The following is a 21,508-nucleotide window of genomic DNA, read 5'->3' on the forward strand; positions in this document are numbered from 1 at the left end:
GAAAATTTCAGTAAAAAACAAAACACATTAAATAAAAATCTAAGGGATAAATAAAAATAAAATACAGGTGTCCCAAAATTGGCGTACTAACTACTTACTACCTTATCGAGGATGTTTAAATACAGGGTGATTTACGAGGAATAATGAGCCCGACGGAATAGAAAATGCAACCCACAATACATTGCAACAAAAAGCCGGACATCGAAGCGGTAAATGTCCGGGTTTTTCTCCTGATGAATTGCGGGTTGCATTTTCTATTCCGTCGGGCTCATTATTCCTCGTAAATCACCCTGTATCCATGAAAAAAATATGGAAAACAATTTTCAGACAAAAAAAATCAATTATTGTTTTATTTAAGGGTAATACAATGTAAACAAAGATATACTCGTACATCATTACCTTACAATGTTACCGTAGTGGATTTAAAATAATTTTTTCGATTTCCAAAGCTTCTAAATTCTCTATTATGCAGGATTAGATATTGGCAGTGAGTGATCTTGTACTTTTGTGATAATATGTACGATTAGAGATAGCTGTCGTGACAATTTAATACATATATTTCGAAATAATTGACCTGTTAAGTGCCACTTTCAAAGATCGCCAAATCAGCAAATAAGTCCAATAGAATTTTTTAAACATTTTTCTGGCGTTTACGGTAATCTCTTATACACCGTAGTGCATCGTTAGTACGCCGTTTTTGGGACACCCTGTATAAAATAATCAACAGTAATTTATTGGGCATAGGTACGCATACTCATAACGATTGATTAACTTTATACATATATTATAGTTTGTCCAACGAGAGATTGGTTGACATAAAAATCACTAAATTCTACGCAGAGAAAGTACTACCTAGCGTAAATTATTTATTTATTTACCTTCAAGTAGTAACAATTTTTACTCTGAATTTATGCTCTAATTGATATATTCTAGTGCATTTTGTAGTGTTGGGAAACAAGTCTACAATTTAAAATCTCCCAATCTCTCGCTGGACGGAGTATAATCGATTCATTAGCCTTGTACTAAATTCTGATATGAATTTGTTCAAAACCTCAAACTAGACGGTAATGATTGTCAAATCAATATATTCTTCCATTGTATTGTATCGCACTTTCTAGTTATTGAAAGAGGAGTAAATTCACGAAACACAGATAATTTGGACATCGTTAACGAAACGGCACATCTAATGCTTCAACGATATAAGTTGTCATGGTTTTGAATTTGCAATGTATTATCGAGCCTTACCCGGTTTCGTGAATGACTCCCTAAGTCGGCTAGGATTGTTTTTCAAAATTGACTTCAGTGATCTGTGCAAGCATTGTCAAAAAAAAATAATTTACAAATGTCAATCACTTATTTTGTTGTTTGTCAAGTTTATAAAATCATTCATTCATGTTGATTTTTGTTGAAAAAACTCGAATCGTCCCAAATTAAACTGAAAATTTGACCATAAAATGCCATATCAGAAAAATCCTTCCATTATCAACAACCAGAAACCGGTAAACATCTTCTACGTGTGGTACACCGAGCTGTGTCGCCGACTAAACAGCACTCCCGCCCCGGTGGTGAAGCCAGCAAAGCCGAAATGTCAAACCGTTCTGAATTTTGTGGCTGACCGGTTGAAAGTGGAAGAATGGAGTCCAGTGATAAATGCCCTCAGGCACGACACCAGTCTCCATGTTATCGCTATAAAAAGTAGATTAGGTAATTGTCAATTTTTACATGATGTCGACACTGAAGAGAAATTACGTCAGATGAAGAGACGATCCGGTTCGCTGTGGACGGCTTTTATCTTGAAATCATTGCTGAAATCGTTGTCCTGCACGGTAAGAAACACTCAAGTCCTGACCTGTCTAGAGTTCGACGGAGTGCCGATGTTCGCCCAGTATCTGGAGCCGCTGATGAAGGCGTTGCAAAAGAACAAGACTTTGAAAACTCTGACCTTGAGTCGTTGCCGGATCTGCGATGCCGGATGTCAAATCGTCTGCGCCTACGTACGGTTCGCCCCCAATATCGAGGTGTTGAACCTGAGCGGATGTGGATTAACAGCCCAAAGTGGCGAACATTTAGCCAAACTAATTAAATATCAACAAATCAACAGATATTGCGAGAGCTGGCATAATTCATTGAGGTATTCGGATCCTAATATCCAGGTGATGCGGGGTATTAAAAGGATAACACTAAATGGAAACCCTTTGATCGGTGATAATGGACTTGATTTTATTCTGAATGAATTGGATGATGATTTATGGATGAAAGCTTTAGATATGCAGAAATGCGGAATAACAGAAAACATGGGGATGAGGATTATCGACCTGGTCGAATACAGCCAGTCGCTAGAAATCGCCGATTTCAGAGTAAACGAAGAATTATCCGTTGCGACGGTCGAAAAAATCCTTGACATTCTGAAACAGAAACACGCAGACGGCAACTCCGAATATCAGTGGTGCAACACCAGTTTCACCCTGACCTGCGAGTCCGCCATGGATACCATGTCCAATTTCACATCGGTGAAAAGTCCGCAGGTGCACAAGGCCAAATCAGCACCCTTCAGACATTTTGGTTCCAAAATCAGCATGACTGACAAACCGGTCCGCAGGGCTAAAACGTCCGAAAACATCCCCAACAAAAACAAACAGCAGGAAACAAACATCGAGAAAAAGGTGATGGAATTAAGTAGTCTGCTGCAGGAAGAAATTTCAAGAAGGAGGGAAACGGAAAAAATCAACGAAGAACTGAAACGGAAGCTCGACGAATTTAACGGAATTCAGGTGCAAATAAAGCCGAAAGCTAACTTAAGTGTAATCGAGGACGTGGCACGGAAGGAAAATCAAGATGCAACACCGATGGAGATGCTTAATAAAATCTGCAGAAAGAACGGCGTTAAAAAAAAGAACGGCGTCAAGAACGGCGTGAAAATAAACGGCTATCACGAGAAGAACGGTTACAAGTTAAATGGCGACGTGGCTTGCACGATTTTCGAAAAGTTAGTTGGAAACGATGGTGGCGACGATGAAAGTTTGGATGATGAGAGTTTGTTGGATTATGTACAGGATGAAGGAAAAAGCGTGGACGACGAGGGGAAGTTGACGAATGGTTATGACATGACGGATAGTCAAATTTCGTTATTTAAGTTTATGGAAAATTTGAAGAATAACAACAACTTGCCTCTGAAATTTATGAATCGTCCGAACACTTCTAAATATTACATTACTGATAAACACGTGAAAAAGAAGAAGTGATCGTGTAAAGCGAGCATTATTAAAATTTAAGCCCTTTCTTGCGTAACTGTAACAAACAACTTGATTTCAAAATTTGATGTTGAATAAACTGTTTTCCCAACAAAATGCCTCATTTTGTGAGTACTTGTAACTTGTTAGTCTTGTCGGTTGCTGTATTTTGTCTGGTGGTGTGATTGCAGCTATTTATCTCTGGTTTTTAATAATGACTATGATTTATCAACTCGTTCCAATAGTAACCTTCTGACAGACACCATTTGTTACATAAAAATATAACTATATTAGCTAGTGGAGATTCGACTCGGCGATAAATCTCTCGTAAATTGAATATTTTTCTGAGATTGCATAACAACCCCTGAGATTTACACATTTGTTTGTTTTATTCGTTTAATAGCGATTCTACTGTTCAAACCTCATAACTGTTTGGAGTATTGAATTGGTAATTGGTTATCAGAAGCTTTGAATTGAGGAAACCGATTAATGGAAAGGGATAGTTATACTTTAGATACATGGGGTGACAATGTTATGAATAATTTAAGGAACGTCGTAGTAGACTTCAAACAACTCTGAGCTCAACAGACGAATATGCAAATTAATAAATCTTGCGTCTTACTTTGAGATGTCTCGAATCAGAATGTGGCTGGATCTGCATATAAATGGGAAGACGGACACTTGAGACTTCCTGATTGCCACTGTTCTTTACAAAAAAAGCATGTGAAGATAATTTTTATGCTTTTGACTTAAATAAAATACGTACTAAGAAATTCACAGGAGGTTTGCGTCTTATATCTTATAAATTATATAGGTAGCAGAATTAAATATACACTAGGTGTGGTAACAAAGATATCACGTCTTCAAGTTTTATTTAGTACCTACCCTAAATATTTGTAGTATATTTACATGTTTATGCTCTTGCTATATATTACTTAAATGAAAATTAATGTCACTTAGAATCAGTTGTGTGTTTGATTTACCCGTGATTATCTAATATTTGTTAAAATACCGGGACATTTTTTTTAACATTGAACATAGCCCATACTTATTCCCTATGTTCAGTTTTAAAAAAACACAGGTTAATGCATGTATGTAATCACGTAACCAAGGTAACGAAAATAAGTAATTGACAGATTAACAAAATGGTCAAGTTGTTTGAAGAAGAAATACACATAATGGAACAATTTTTAACATTATTTCAAAATCTCTGGTGTTCGGTATAGTTGGTTGCATAGCAACTCACAATGCATTGATCTGTGTTTTTTAAAATTGAACATAGGGAATAAATATGGACTATGTTCAGAGTTAAAAAAATGTCCCGGTATAGTTCGTTTGTTAAAACATGGACGTCGTCACAATCTTATTTTGTGAACCAATTTGTTCTTATGTGTTGGAATTATTAGAGTTAGAAAATAGGCTCACAAAACAAGCCATATACAGAGGAAGACAGTAGGGAAAGAAAAAGAAAGGAAGACCAAAGAACAAGTGGATAAAGGCAGTTGTATATACACATAAGAGATTTTTTTTAATGCAAGCCAAAATACATATCACTTGCTTCATCAACTTTAAAAAATTAAACATGTACTCCACGATTGCTTTGTCTGACAAAATTCGTTGCGAGGTTAACTGTCATCATGATCGATTGATCGTTACGTCCAAAAGTATCCGAATGGCATTCACCCAGTCCTTGAAACATTTAGGATGTTAGAAAAAAAAATTGATTCGGAATTATCCTTCACATAGAAGATCGCATCAAAGGACAACTCCTAATCCTGAAAATGAAATAGCTGTATTTCAGGCAGTGGATGAAGAACCTGTATCTTAGTGAAATATCTGTAGCTAGACAGCTGGGTATAAATCAGTCATCGGTAGGGTGTATTCTTTGCGCGAATAAGTGTCACCCCTACCACATCCTTTAGTACAAGAATTGAAGCCCATTGATTTTCCAAAACGGGTCCAATTTTGTTCATGCAACAAAAGATCAATGAGGACGAGAACTTTTTCAAAAAAACAGCGACGAGGCCAGAATTAGTAGTAACGGGGAAGCAAATCGTCAATATGCTCATTATTATAGGCAAGAAAATCTGAGATGGATTAAGGAGACACATTTTCAAAATATTTTTCGCGTTAATGTGTGATGCGGTATAATAAAGGTAGATACCTACTGTCATCTTGACATTTCCATAAATTTTTCATTTGTTGCCAAAGCAAAGTAATCAAAATTACTAACTTGAATCAAATAAAATATCGTGTGAGGGGCCTGTGTATTTTGGGTTGCGTTTACAAAAATTTCAGAAATAACTCTTATGTGACTAAGCTTGTATGTATTGGGTGATTCAAAGTCATTGTGGATAAATATGGCAACTATGCACGAAAATGTACATGGCAACTGTATGGGTGGGGTAGAGTTGACATTTGTATGACATTTCATAATCATGCATTTGATTTTTTTTATACCATTGCACATTGATTTGACAATTTTCAAAATTGTGCGACTATGAACTGCCAAAGAAATGTCAACTCTATCTTACCCACACAGTTGCCACATAAATTTTCGTATATAGTTGCCATACTTATCCACAATTATTTTGAATCACCCAATATAGGTACTTACCTAATAAAAAAACGTAAAAATCATCATAAATGCAACTAACAAATAACAAACACAAACAGGAAATTATATAAAGTCCATTCACGTTGGATTTTCCCTGCCAAATTGTTGTCACGTTGCAAGCCTGCGCCTCCTTTCCTAGTAATTTTTACATTATCGTGTTTTATCAAGGTTTTATTCGTGATAGAGCGATTGAGAGCTATTTGACGTCTTTAATTTTGAATGTTAGTTTGACGTGTGAAATAAAGACACAGATTTTTTAATAGAATTCTATTCCTGGGTGATTTTACCATAGCGAAAAGAAAAAAGGTTAATTTTAAAATTGCGTTAACCTTCCACAACTGACGTAATGTGACGAAACCCGCAAGCTAATACGGACTCAAGAAAAAATAGCTTCAGTTCGAAAATTAATTAGTTAGAATCCTTTAATATTGTATGTATTAACATGATTATAATCTATTTACGACCTTTATTGAGCAGTTTTAACAATACAACGTTATTTTAAAGGTAATATGTACATCGAAAAAACTTATATTAGAAAAAAATCATTAAAAATCAAAATACACCTTTCTTTTGTGGTATGTAACTATTTTGTGGTTTGTAACAATACATTCTTGAAACGTCACAACCACAATCAAAACGTATAAGTGTCTCTGAACTGAATAACTGAAATTTTATTGCCAATGAAAGAAACTTCACACAATTTCCTATTGGGTTCATTTTCTATATCTAACTTATTCTGGTTCCTCATCACTCATCATGTTAGTCGCAGAAGGTTAAGTAAATGTAGTCATTAAGGGTTTTTTCACTTAATCAACAACGCAAGCAGAAAAGTACAACACCAGTAGGTAGGAGTTAGGTACCGATTGTATGTTCCTAATCCTATCATACCGATTAACAACTGACGCTATTTTTAGTGCAAATGATAACAAAATGGATGTATTATTACCTATTGTTATCTTCTAAAAAGTTTAATAACAATATTTGAAAAATGACTTTCTTTGCTGACAGGGAATAACATAACCTGTACAGTCTACGAATGACTTGGTTACTTTATCAGCCCGTATTGGTGACATACACAGCTAAAGCATTTTTGAAGTAAAAATCACACCGCCACAATATTGAATTATTTGAACTTGACTAGGAAAATCCAACGTGAATGGACTTTAGGTAATAATGTGCTACCCAGTTTTGTTTAAAAGAAATATGATCAAAAGCATAATCGATATTTTTTGTTGCAGCATTTTGCAAATCAAAAAATTCTTCTCCATCTCCTCGTGAATCAGGGCGATCCTACTCAGATGAGTGCTCGGTAGTTGTAGCCTGGGTGCTGGGATGCTCTCTGTGTAATCGTTGTTGCGTGGTGATTGTGTTTTGTGTATCATTTTCTTTTTGGCAGGGCTTCTAATTGGGCGTCAAGCCTGTTAGCCGTCAACAATAATAATAATAATTAGAAGATAAAAAGGAATTCTATGTGGTACCATGCCGGCCAAAAAAATTTAGCCGTCATTTTCTAACATTTAAAAAAAAATTGTAATCCATACTTTATTGTCATTACGATTACCGTCTTGATTATAATTGATATTTTTTGGGTGGTAAATTTCAAAACTGGACATTACCTCAGGTTGTCTATGTACGACTGCTCTAATTTTCTTCAGTCATGTCGGATTTTTTGAATGTCTGAGCTTTAAACAGAATGCAGAATAACAATAAGCATGTCAAAATAACAGGAATCGAAAGTGGGGTTACGGTTCCTTAAGATTTATTTACACTTTACGTAAATGTCAAGATGGTGACGGCTAAAATTTTTTGGCCGCCATATTATAGTACATTTTAAATTAGTTTAATTTTAGGCAACCAATTAAACAATTAAATGCTAGATGTTTTTAAAAAGGTACGGGGTGATCAAGAAGGACTGTTTAAGTTGGTAATGCTGAATTTTATTTTTAAATGGTACAACTGCAGTAACTTCCGGTTGTTGACGGCTTCACAGAGACAGCCGCATCAGTGGGCGCATTCAGCAGGTTGGAGCGTTGAGCGGTAATTGTTTTCCGCTCCATGCTACCCGCTCCAAATTTATTCTGGATTCTGCTGAACGGTTACGCTATGTTTTGCTACCCTGAGCTCTGAGCTGTCAAATACTGTGATAACATAACCCCACTTTTTGTGCGATGTACAGGGCAGAGACGTTATCTCTGATCAGGATTTATTAAAGTGGTGTGGTAATTATCTCGAAACAGCTGAATGAATAGAGAGTTTTCGCGTTACGTTTTTCAGATAACCGTGTACGCTAACGCCGGTGTTGCTAGGCAATAGCGTAACCGATTCATTATTACAATAAACGATTACGGTAATTTCTTGCGAATAGCGTACCGGTTATTTTAACGGAACGTAACGCGAAAACTCTCTAATATTGAAGTGTTGGCGCCGTTTACGGTATTTCAGAAGAGTACTGCGCAAACGCAAACATCGCTCCATTGGTAGCGCAGCGATGGAGCGGTGTTGCAAGTACGCTCCGTCCGCTCCGTAGCGCTACGTTTGGAGCGAAACATGGAGCGGTACGTTCATCAGACAATTGTGAAACAGTTTTGAAACTGTTTCGTCTGCTGAACGCGCCCAGTGACAAGTGAAATTTGACATTTCAAATTAAATTAAACATGCTGGTGAATCGTTCGAGAGAAGAGTTAATTTATGTTTGGAGCAAAATGGGGAGCACTTCGAGAATGTCCTTTAGTTAATTTTTAGATTATTATTCCAAATTCCAACTTTAATTTCTTTTTGCCGTTAATTTTTACTCTCATAATGCTACGTCAGATATCTGTCAAATAAACCCACAAAACATAACCGGTTGCAGTGTTGTAAATAGCCGAATAAAAAAATGTTCTTAATTGTATTGCTAACTTAAACAGTCCTTCTTGATCACCCGGTACTATCCATTTACTAAACTCCCGCACTGTCAAAGTGTTTGCAAGTTGCCGCACTGCCGTTCTGAGGCTAGTAATTTTCACTTTAAGGTTGGCGTAAAAATTTGAAACTTCAAATTTAAAGTTAAGTTTAATAAATTCGTATTCTTTCATTCAAAGAATTACCTACTTACACGAAATGACTGAACAAGAAAAAGATATGAAACATAAAAGAATACATACTGTTAACGACCAGAGAGGAGCACGGTATTGTTAATTATTGTTTGGAAAGAAGAGAATTAACTCCATTAACATAACCAAACTTTTCTTGTTGACGTTTTTATAACTACGTAGTTTATTTTTTAATCAAAGAACCACAACACCGCAATTTACACCCAAAATAGAGCTGACATTATACACTTTTGACATAGGGTGAAACATCTTATCATATAAAAATTGAGGTTATTAGAGATATTAGTAGCGCAGCATGTTAGTAAAGTTAATAACAACGAATTTGAGAGTTTAATAAATGTCTTACTTTGCGAGGCATTTTTAATAACACGTTCAAATTTTAGCTGCGAGTTTGCGTACTTTCAAGGACATTAAAAATGATAAACGTTGGCTGGTGTAGCCAATAGATATCATTAAATTCCCTAGGTTTAGTAAAATTTTATATTTACAAACCTAAATCAACAGGTCGTTGTTCTTTGATTAAAAAATAGACTGTAATAAAATGTTTATAAACTGACATACTGTTAAATAATTCTAACCTATTACTAAAAACCATATTCAAACTACATATATCAAAAATTTAAAAAAAAGTGTTATTTTTTGGACATTTCCCGTTTTTTTCAAATTCTGCTGTAGTTTAGAACTAAATGTTCACGTTTCACCATTTCTATTTAAAAAAAGCGTACAGGAATTGAGGTAAATGGGGATAACATTAATTAATCGTTTCCAAGAAAACGTAGTACTGACATTTTGTGTCTCTCTTTCGCTATCACTTTGCAGATAATTTAATCTTCTACGCTCATTTTGGATATCTCTTTCTTCTTGGCTTCCTTGTTCCCGCCTACGTCTTTGTCGTTCTCTATTTGCTGCTCTTTGTCGCTCAAGTTCATCTAAATTATCCATTATTGTAATATTTTTCTTATAAAATTAATGACAGGTTTTACTGTCAAAAGGGACGTGTCATAGCAACACTGTTTCGTGGGTGCCGCTATGTTGTGACACGAAACGGACATCTATTTGCATTATAGTGTTAAAGATTAAAGATATATTATCGGCAACGATTTTCTTTTTTCTTAGAATTTATTGAACTTGTTGGCATCTATACCTACGCGCTATACAGCGTTCTTCAAAGTGTGTTCCGCGGAACCGCAGGCTCCGCGAAAGCGAAAGATGCGCAGAGGCTCCGCAGCCGCCGCTTAGTGCCCACTGCACCCTAAAAGCCCCAAAGTTTATCCTCTCAACAGTACGAAAAACTAATAGACTTGATTTCCTAAAACAGATATTAGAAAAGCAGCCTGTAGTCGAATTTTGGTGCAGCCTAAAACAGGAGTATACAGAGTTGTCAAAGAAAGCTTTTTCCATCCTTTTACCATTCGTAAGCACATATCTTTGTGAAACTGGATTTTCTTCATATGTTTACACCAAAATCAAGTACCGTAGGTACCCGCTTGGATGCCGAGTCAGATATGAGGCTACAGCTCTCTTCAATAAAGCCAAATATCAAAGAAATTTGTGCAAATAAAATACAATATCACTCGTCACATTAATCTTTTTAAAAATAAATACAAATTTTTAATTTATTCTACTTAACCCTCCACCACCCGGCGGCACGGCAATTTTGCCGGAGTACATACACTATTACGGATATTACTATCAAGTAATAGTGCAGTGCTAATCAACATAATTACCGGCGTCTCGCCTACACATTTTGACTTTGTTGTGTTTTATTATGTTCTGTGTCAATGTTAAGGAACTTCCTCACGATATGACATGAGTATACCTAATAATATACCTTTTTGAATTTCAACTACCAATGTGTTACCTAAATCCAGAATTTTTAAATTTTAACCCTAAGTGAAAATTTTAATAGTCACCCGTTATTTTATTGTAATTTATTGTCTTCTTAGTAATATACATTTGTCTTGTTTTTGCATTATTTGTTCATATCATCATTATTAAAATATAATGTGGTCTGTTTGTCTCCAGGGCACTTAAGTCAGTTTTAGTTGACTTAAGCCTACCTAAACGAAGAGCTTTGTTCGATTTTCTCCGTGATCCACAATTCGTTAAATCAAAATTGACTTACCTTTTTTTGCGGACCGCGAAGAGACCATGGACCGATTGGCATGGGTGGAATTCAACGATAATTTTGGACTTCGGTGCCACTTCAATTAAGTGGGTTTCACGACACGAGACGATGAGTACGAAAACTAGATGTGTTCACAAGGATGGTCAAATTCGAAGTCTCCGTTTCTTCCAAAAATGTCCCTCACTCGCGGGGGAGGTTTCGTCAACCCCGATTTTGCACGAAATTGTGAATCGGTTAACGCGCAATAACCAATGACAGAGGGTGCAACTATTTTCGAATTGAATTTTAAAGCTAACTTAAACTACGCGCTAAAACTAAACCGAACAAAACCAAACAAAAATGAAAAGAACCAAATTAACTATTTACAAAAGCCAACATTCTGCCCGCCAAAAATGCGGTGCATTTTTCTATTACTGCGAAGGCAGAGGGCACAATTTTACGACAGGCCGTCGAAAGCTACCGCCGTTTGTTTTGACAGTCGCGACACGGATTACGCCATCGGCACCGGGATGGATGTCTTCTTGGATGTACGCTACGCGGTTACTCACGAATGTTTTCCATCTATGAGGGGATGAACGGAGCCAACCTAAGACGATCATCGAATCGGTCCAGGCGGTCACGGAAGCAAAACTACAAACGCTTTCATAGATGGAGCGCACATACTTGATTAATTTTGAAAGGAGTTGAGCACCGCACAATTCCAATTGGGGTAACGATCTACGTTTCAAAGGTGCAACCTTTGTTTTGGCCATCACGAGATTGACAGACACCTCATTGTCCGCGGTGGTAACACGCAAATATACCGCTGCCGCAAACCCTATTTCTGAGGCGTCGCAAAAACCATGTAGTTCGCACGAAAGCTGCGACCCGATTGACAAGTGGCGATTTATTTTTATCTCCGACACCTCTGGTAATTGAGCGAGGTACTGTCCCCATCGGTCAATTACTTCTTGTGGGGGAACATCATCCCAGGACAGTCCAAGACACCATAGGTGTTGTATTAAATGCTTCGCAAAAAAGGTTAACGGAAAACCAAGCGGATCAAAAATTCGGGCAACTTCGGACAAAATGTTTCGTTTTGTGCAAGCACGATCTTTCAAATTTACCTTAAACGAAAAGGTGTCAGGAGAAGGTAGCCATTGCAGGCCGAGAATTTTGATGGGCGAATTTGATTTGTCCTGATCGAATTCGAGAGTGACCTGGCGTAGATTCGGATCAAGATGATTGACGACGAGGGGCGAGTTGCTTGCCCACTTTCTTAATTCGAACTGTCCGATTTGCAACAATTTTATTAGCTGGTCTTGCAATTCAAGGGCCTCAGCCGTCGAATGACAACCGGTGACAATGTCATCCATGTACACGTCGGTGCGGAGAATTTCAGCTGCGCCAGGGAAGCGCCCTTGTTCGTCATCAGCTAATTGTAAAAGTGTACGAATTGCTAAGAAAGGAGCCGAACTAATACCGTACGTTACGGTATTCAAAACGTATTCTTCTAATAATACGCTGAAAGTCGCGATCTTTTGGAGAGATTAAAATTTGTCGATACATCTGGCGGATATCGGCAGTGAACACGACGCGATGTAAACGAAATTTTAACAACACCTTGACGATATCCTGCAACAACTTGGGTCCAGAATACAAGGTGTCATTAAGTGACTGTCCGTTCGACGCTTTGGCGCTGGCGTCGAAGACAACGCGCAATTTTGTCGAACTGCTGTCCGGTCTCAAGATGCAATGATGCGGGATGTAATAATTTTGAACCGAATTTTCAGGTAGCGGAGGCGCACGAGACATGTGATTCGAATCTAAATAATCCCGCATGAATTGGACGTATTCTTGTTGCAAGGCCGGGTTTCGAATTAAACGATTTTCCAGCAGGAGAAATCGACGTACCGCAATGTCGCGGGAGTTTGGGAATTCCGTTTTCTGAATTTTGAACGGTAACGCGACCGTGTATCTGCCATTTTCACCTCGCGTCACAGAAGCCGCATAAAGTCTTTCGCATTGAATATCATCGGGATTCGCGAAGCTTTCGTTGGGCACTTCTTCAAGTTCCCACAAACGTTTCAAAGAGACCTCTAATGGTTCCGGCTCCATTATGGTGCAATAAGTGTTTACCACCGATGGAACGCGAAAATCTACTGGGCCGTTTATCACCCAACCGAATATGGTATTTATCGCGGCGGGCTCACCTGGGTTTGTACCCAACAAAACACCAGGTCGAAGAAGAGTGGCATAAACGTCACCACCGAGAAGCATTTCGACACGATGTGGACTATTAAAGTCAGGGTCCGCGAGGTTCAAATTCGAAATGTGTTTCCAACGACTAATGTCCACGGGATTGGACGGCTGATCGCCGGTAATGTTGGGCAACACATGCGCAATGATTTTTTGCTGCGCGATTGAGGAATTGCGCGGCCGAATTATACACTTTGAAAATCCAGGAGAAATGGATTCCGCGCCTGGATTAATTCCCTTCACGTGCATCTTCGAAGGTGTGAACCGCAACCCTAAACGACGAAGACATTTCTGCGTTATGAAACTACCCTGACTACAATTGTCTAGAATGACACGGATGCGATGAAAATTGCCGTGCATATCTTTTACCTCGATGACCGCGGTTGCTAGTAAAACAACTTTGTTACCGATCGAACTGGTCAAGGTGGTTAATTGCGAGTTGGGTACGTTCGGCGCTGACGAATTTGTTTCGATCGAATTTGAACTGGAGGGCTGCGAAGTTGTTGACGAATTTTGAGTCGAATTTTTGTTGAAATGAAGCATAGTGTGATGCTTTTCCATACAAGAGCGACACGATGATTTCGACGGACAAGATTTTGATTGGTGGGACGAACGAAGACAATTGATACAAAGGCGCCGTGACTTTACCACTTCGAACCGTTGGCGAGGTGTTTTTGACACAAAGTCCGGACATTTGTATATGTGGTGGTCTCCTGCACAAACGGAGCAATTTGTCGACGGCGACGACGAGTCGACGAGCAAAACCGATTTTGTTTTTGATTTGGGATTTGACGACGCGATAGTTGTCGACGATTTTGGATTGCAATTCCCTAACGAATCAAGTACTCGGCACTGGCTTTCGACGAATTCGGCCAGCTGAGTATATTTCGGGACATCGGCTGGTCCTAACGAGCGAATTTCGGCCTCAAACTGTTTCCGCGTTTCGGGATCGAGTTTTTCGAGTAAAAGTTGTAGCCACATGAAATCCTCTAACGAATGCGATAAATTTAGGGCCAGCAAGGCTGAACGATTTTCCGTGAATTTGTCGATTGTTTCACGTAGTCCCTGTGACGATTCTGATTTCAACTTAGGCAATGCCTGAATGTTGTTCCAATAATGATATGACAACCTTCGTTTGTTCTCATATCGGTCGACAAGAGCCTTATACGCTATCGGATAGTTTTCTTCTGACAACGTTAAAGCCTTCACTAAGTTCAAGGGTTCCCCCGACAAACAACTAAGTAGATATTGAAATTTTTCAATTTGTGCCACGTCTGCCCGAGAGTGAACCGCGTTGTTAAAGAACTGGATAAAAGAACTCCACTCACTGAAGTTGCCATTAAAATTGCGTAACGACAATTTCGGCAGGCGAAAGTTTGACGACGACGAAGTGCTTTGATTTGTTTCTGTTGACGCTGGACGATCGATTTCGGGAAAATGATTGACATAAATGGCTTCGATTTCATCGAACGCTTCAAAAAATTCCCTGCGTATTTGTTCTTCCGCGGCGAAATCCGGTTCAGATTGGGCCGCGGTGTGTGCAAGAATTGCCGAGTGCAGAGGTTCAAATTTCTCAAAAATCGATTGGGCGCGAGCGAACCGTCTTTTTAACAACGCACGTAAAGAAGGTTGTTCCTGCGAAGATTTCGCAACCTCCCAAATTTCAAACATTTGCGTCTTCAAACAATCCCGTTGGGCGCGATTCTCTTTTGCCTTTGCAGCCACTGTTGCTGATCAATTGAATACCAAAATTGTGAGTTTTTGCAATAGAATGCGGTGTTTGCGAACGAACAAAAGAAAACAGGTACTTACAATTGAACCGTAATAAAATCGACGCCAGTGAGACGGACCTTTTCCGGCCAAACCCCAAGTTGTCGAACAGATGTTGGGAAAACCCAGGTAGTTTCCCAGAAAAATGTCGAATTTTTTAACGCAACGCTTTCGAAACGAATAATTTTGTTTGTATGGTTTTGTTTTAAATTGATTAAAACAATTGACGATAAATTTGTTAACTAGATGACGACGATATGACTAAACAAACAAGGAGAAAAGAAAATAGTTGCACTGCGCTGGAGACAATGAAACGAATTTTGAAAATTTTGGTTGACAATTTTAACAATGAAAAGCCACAATTAAACGACCAATTATGACGGATCCGGCTCGAAGGACCAAAAAATGTTTGTCTCCAGGGCACTTAAGTCAGTTTTAGTTGACTTAAGCCTACCTAAACGAAGAGCTTTGTTCGATTTTCTCCGTGATCCACAATTCGTTAAATCAAAATTGACTTACTTTTTTTTGCGGACCGCGAAGAGACCATGGACCGATTGGCATGGGTGGAATTCAACGATAATTTTGGACTTCGGTGCCACTTCAATTAAGTGGGTTTCACGACACGAGACGATGAGTACGAAAACTAGATGTGTTCACAAGGATGGTCAAATTCGAAGTCTCCGTTTCTTCCAAAAATGTCCCTCACTCGCGGGGGAGGTTTCGTCAACCCCGATTTTGCACGAAATTGTGAATCGGTTAACGCGCAATAACCAATGACAGAGGGTGCAACTATTTTCGAATTGAATTTTAAAGCTAACTTAAACTACGCGCTAAAACTAAACCGAACAAAACCAAACAAAAATGAAAAGAACCAAATTAACTATTTACAAAAGCCAACATGGTCATTACATTTAGCTTACCCATTATTTTTGTTAATGACGACGACAAAAGCTCTCTAAAAGAATCCTTTTATGGATTTCTATTTTGCTTCGAAATATCTAACCCTCTACTTTTTAGCCGGCTTTTTTTCTTTGAGTAAACGGTAATTTGTTGACAGGTCTATTATAGGTGAATTTTACTCACTTAGAGCCTCAGACATAAAAAGAACCGTAAGAAGCACGTCCGGATGTGTAATAGGGGCGATAGTACGTTTAACTCCTGACATGGCTATTGCATTATTTTTATTTGGCTGGTCTAAGCTCTTTCCAGCCATAAACCTACATGAGTTATTTATTACTGAACACACGTGACATAACGTCCGACCCCAGGGTGGGCTCACGTTTATGAAACTAAACATGGGAAAACTTATTTACAGTCAATAAAAATACATATTACGAAAATGCCACAGGAAAGTCGATTCTCCCAAATTAGACGATGATGAAAATTGACGTATTCAAGCTGCACATTTTTCTTTCTGTATTTATTAGTCTACGTGCCCGGCCATATACACGTAATTACTGGTGATATCGATGTGCCGTCAACCGGAAAAATCGGCCTCAAATTGTCGATTTTTGGCGGCATCATGGTGGAAAACTTCGATCCGGCTTTAAGGTACGTTTACATACACGGTTCTGCGAGTTTCTAAACAACTCGAGAAACTTAAATAACTTAAAACTTTTCACATGATATAGAAATTGAATTCGCGTTACAGAGAAGTGTACAAAGCAGCAGCAGCTTTTCGAGTCACGTTCCAATAATGCGATAAAGCCGCGCGAGGGCAGCGCCGAATGGCGCACGACGACTGACAATGAAGACACAATCATTAGTTTCAATCAACATATTAATCGGATTTGGCGATCCAATGTTCAGCGTTATACCCTCCATTACTTTTCGATTGGTTTTCCTAACGGATAAACGCATTTTGCTTCATTACATCATGATGATTTTACCGAAGCTTCCCACAGCTTTGTTCAATACAAACGCAAAGTATCGACTAAAAGTAAGCTCATTCACCAGACAGATTGGAGTTTCATTAAGATCATGATACAAGTGTTGCAAAATTTACTACCCTCTATTGCTACATCAATTTTCACTAAAAAAAAAAGAAGTTGTTGAACTAGGAACACTATCAGATAAGGACATGAAGTATAGGCTTATGAACACGTTATTCAAATATTTGATATCAACGTTTACCTAACAACACAAACATTTTATTGTACAATTAATTAATTATTGAATTTAAATATCCAATAAAGTACAGTTGGTTGCGAAAAAAAACAGGAAAAGGAAATTTTCCTAATGTAAATTTGGTTTTGTTTTCCATATAAGTACAGTTTTAAAGTAATTTCAAATGACTAATGCCATAAACGCGCTGTTGTAAATGACAAGTGTGTCTTTGCAACCTGTATCGAGTTTACTTGACAATATTTATCAAATGATTTTTAAAAATGTCGTTCAATTTTGATTATTGTCAAATTCTAACCTATTTCTCCTAAGAAGGTTTCACACTATGAAGAAATTGTAAAAATGTGTCAATTTCATTCTGACAGTTCCCGTTTTTTTTTGCAACCAACTGTACGAACATCAAAATCTCGACTTATCATATGAGATAGATCAGAGGTATTAGTACCATGAGTAGTATGGACTATGGGTACACCCGGAATAGCGGAACTCATGTACCTAGGTACTTCTGAATACTTGACTGGCGATAATTACACTTTCCACGAAGTCGTTCTTTTAATTTCTAAAAACAATCGAGTGTATAAGTGATTTCATATAAATGTTCATCAAGTGAGCTGTGCATTTGTAAAAGCACCTTTAATTTAGTTACATTACAAAAGTCACATTTATGAAGGTCATGTCAAATAAATCTTTACTTGGTAAAAATACAAAGACAAAAACAAATAAGAATTACTTTAATTTAATCAGTAAAAAGACGTAACATTGCTTTTGAAATCAGCAATGTTAAAATGGACAAAAACTGAAAAATTAGTCAAATCGGGTTCGCGCAGAGCAAGCATCTTTGAAAGTCAAAGTCACTAGCTTTAGCTTTAATACCAACAGAAAATCAGATTTTCATGGCTTGCTTAGATGCACATTTATATGAAATTGAGTATAGGTCGTGCCAAAACCAAATAACCACCAACACTACATTTTACCCAGAAAATCAACCGGCAACGTTGTGTACTTAAATTTGATTGGTCTAGCATCCTAGTAATATCAAAATTGCCACACTTAGTGTAATTTTGTTTTCACCAACTTAATTCAACAGGTGGTGGTTTTGGCATGGCCTATAGGTACATAATAGAAGTTCTGACAAATGTTTCGTCGTGATGTACAGCCGCGGACAGAAAAAAGTAGGACAATGTTTTTTCGCTAATGTAAATCGGTTTATTCTTTCTATGGTTACTATTAAAATATTTATTTATTTACCATAGCAAGCCCAGTTTACTCCACTCAATTTTAGCTAAAAATCTTAATAAGACTTGACTTACTTTTTTCTGTCCGCGACTGTATATTTAACAAAAGTGGAAGTCGACATCATAAAAATTCACTTAATGAATCTTTAATTCTGTAAATTAGTTTGTTTAATGTTAAACACTAACCGGTGTTTGTTTAAAGAAACTCTTTTAAATTCTTGGCAACAGTTGGTTGTGAGACAATTTGACCCTCAGTATTTATGATGTGGCATGTAATATGCAAAGTAATAAAATTTACATTGCACTAGCTCGCTCGTATCAATATGACCCTTACAGAATTTATTGCTAAAAATTGCAGATAATATAACAATTCTTGTATTTGCGTATTTTTCAAGTTTGTTTTAGTAGTTATCATATGACAAATGACAAAATCAAATTCGTTGTAAATTGTTTGTGCATAGGTACCATAATGAAAACAATGGGCATCATTTTCTAATTTCTGACTGATTAAACTCGCACTTGGGAAAATGGAGCGTAAATTATTTCAATGCCTAATAGAGTTTACAATTTTTACCATTTGAAAAAAAATTCATATAATCTACAAAAAATTAATGTTAACTTTGTTTGTGATTCATTAGATAATTGTTATAAAATTCAAAACACCTTTCGAATTGCAGATAAAAACCGTATTATGGTATTATTGTGGATCAATGTTTTAATACAACAAATACATGTCGGTTCCATTTAAAAATGTGTATGTGTTTTCACGAGAGAAAAGCCCAAAATTAAAACACGAAATGTATTATACTCACGAGACCAGAAAATCGTATAATCTCTGTAGATATTTTTATTTTCCGCAATAAAAGTTGATTAATTTTTTGCATTTAACATGTAAACGACATTAACATTTAGTTCGTTAGACACTCATATTAGTTTATGAAAATTAATGACTTAATTCTGCAAAATAGAATAAAATATATTATATGTATCTAATATTTTTTTGTGGGAAAACACAAGCAATACCACGCAAATGATTAACTTTGTAATCCTTGTTAAGCTACTTCAAAGTGAAAGGATTACTGAAAAGAGACTACTTTGCCTATTAACATATACACAAGTAATTGATAATTAGAGAGATCTCTTAAACTACTACTCATATGCGTATTGACCTAAACTGTGAAGTAAAGTAAAATTTTAAAACGACTAATGATAGGTTATATCATTAAGAGTAGATGTGAGTCTTTTCGTGCTAAACCCAGAGATTGAAGACCGAGACGAAGGCAAGGTCGGCAACTGGGCAACGTTATTAACCCATATTTTAGCTATGTCTTTTGAGCAATTCAGTAGGATCCATCCAAATTCTAGTTAACACAGCACTACAGAAAAGCCACACAGCACCTTGTTAAAGTTTCTATCATGTGTCTATCATGGACAACCTTTCGGGTAGTGGACCAAATCTTATTTTCTTGTATGAAAAGAGTTCTAATGTCCGTGGCCAGATGTTTACAAGACCTTCTGCCAAGTTTGAAATAGTTCTTAATTATTTTCTGTTTCTATAATAGTTATTTATGTATTAAGGGCATAATCAGGAGATTATAGCACGAGGGAATGTTTAAAGCCCGAGGAACGAGGGCTTTTAAATTCCCTAGGGCCATAATCGACGATTATGCCCGTGGTACATACAACGTTTTATTCTATTTTATAATTTCTAAAAGATTCAAACAAACATTTAGTATTCCTTAAAGGAAATCAATTAAAAGTTGTGTCCATGCAAATTTAGTTAGCTATTTTGATGTTGTTAGGGTTACTGTGTATAATGTATATAATGTATGATTTTCTTTAATAAAATAATGTTTGATAAAATCATTTGAATAACTAAACCAACCGTTGGTTAGCAGATTTTTGACAGATCAGTGCCATAAAGGCCAATTTATGCCCTCATTTGGGGGCGTATAACGACGATTATTGACTAAAATAGAATTAAAAAAATAATTAACTTAAGAATGACAATCTTCTTCTTAGTATCAATAATAAGCATTAAGCTAATAAGTAATAACTAACCAAACTGGTAATAAATGACGACTAGTGTGTCTGTCGACACGAATGGAAATTTTTTGCTGCATTTAGAGTAAAATGACTCCGTTTACGTACAAGCCCATTCTGCGGATAATTTAGTGGCTCATATCGACGAAATAATGCCTCAAGTAGCTAGTTTCAGCAAGATAATGATCCTAGGCTTTCGTCTAAGCTTGTTAAAAATAGGTTGAGAGCTGAAGGAATATATGCTCGGCGTCGGTCTTCACAATCTTATACTTTAAATCTAATAGAAAAGATCCGTGATTACGTGGATAATAATTTAAATAAGAGTCACAAGTACAAAAATTTAAATTAACTCTGCGAAATAATAAGGAACAGAGAAACGGTTTATGTTGACTTTATATTGACAATTCGGTTATGTCTACGCCGTTAAGTTCCATGGTTTCAAGAACATATACGAGTATGTTGCTATCTTTATATCCATTATTCCATTACCACATTCTAATTAATGTACGTAAGGAAACTAGATTAAAATAAAATATGGAATTACTGTGAGTTTATTTCCAGTTATTTCTTGCCCTCTGTGCGAGTGCGATTGCATTGCTATTAAATTTTATGTTTGTACTTATTTTTATTGAACTGAATTGCGTTCAATGGAATAGACCGTTATGAACTTTATAAATTGAAATTTCTATGGAAAATGTGTTATAAAAGTAAGTCTAAAATAAATTTAAGGAGCGTTGACAAACTAGTGATATCATGTTTTTATTTCATCCACGAGACGAGGATTAAGGTCCATTCCGCTTCCACTGCTATTTCAAAGCCTAGGTAACGAGATTATGAGTTTACGATTTGTAAATCCTCTAGGAAATTATCTGTATTTTACAGGTTTAATAAAAACATTCACGTATTACATGAGAGCTCTCGTTGGCTCAGCACCGCTAATTTTCCAAAAAAAAAGGACTTGTGTGAAATTTTTCGTTTAGTGGACGTAGTTGAGTTGAATTAGATGATAAGAGAGCAGTTTTAGAGTGTTG

At 36.9% G+C, this 21,508-nt stretch overlaps 2 protein-coding genes across 2 annotated transcripts; one reads left to right on the top strand and one right to left on the bottom strand.

The window, feature by feature from the left end:
* The first annotated feature begins 1,278 nt into the window (after nt 1–1,278).
* Nucleotides 1,279–3,347, top strand: LOC138131405 (protein Cep78 homolog). Its single transcript, XM_069048392.1, has one exon. The coding sequence runs from the start codon at nt 1,455–1,457 to the stop codon at nt 3,240–3,242; it is 1,788 nt and encodes a 595-aa protein (XP_068904493.1). The 5' UTR covers nt 1,279–1,454; the 3' UTR covers nt 3,243–3,347.
* Nucleotides 3,348–9,763: 6,416 nt separating this feature from the next.
* Nucleotides 9,764–13,164, bottom strand: LOC138130450 (uncharacterized). The gene is made up of 3 exons (XM_069046921.1): nt 12,614–13,164; nt 12,174–12,570; nt 9,764–9,868 (listed from the first exon to the last, which is right to left on the bottom strand). Exons 1-3 carry the CDS (start codon nt 13,162–13,164, stop codon nt 9,764–9,766), a joined length of 1,053 nt encoding a protein of 350 aa, XP_068903022.1.
* Between the last annotated feature and the right edge of the window lie 8,344 nt (nt 13,165–21,508).

The sequence above is a fragment of the Tenebrio molitor genome, chromosome 5 (genome assembly GCF_963966145.1).
Source record: "Tenebrio molitor chromosome 5, icTenMoli1.1, whole genome shotgun sequence".
Lineage (NCBI taxonomy): Eukaryota > Metazoa > Arthropoda > Insecta > Coleoptera > Tenebrionidae > Tenebrio > Tenebrio molitor.

Excerpts from the sequence above, each read along its gene's own strand:
- LOC138131405 (XM_069048392.1), top strand. The coding sequence starts at position 1,455 with ATGCCATATCAGAAAAATCCTTCCATTATCAACAACCAGAAACCGGTA.
- LOC138130450 (XM_069046921.1), bottom strand. The coding sequence starts at position 13,164 with ATGGAGCCGGAACCATTAGAGGTCTCTTTGAAACGTTTGTGGGAACTT. Across the intron at positions 12,571-12,613 it reads ACTGCCGATATCCGCCAGAT|CGTATTATTAGAAGAATACG; the intron begins GTATCGACAAAT and ends CGCGACTTTCAG. Across the intron at positions 9,869-12,173 it reads CTGACACCTTTTCGTTTAAG|ATGAACTTGAGCGACAAAGA; the intron begins GTAAATTTGAAA and ends TGGATAATTTAG.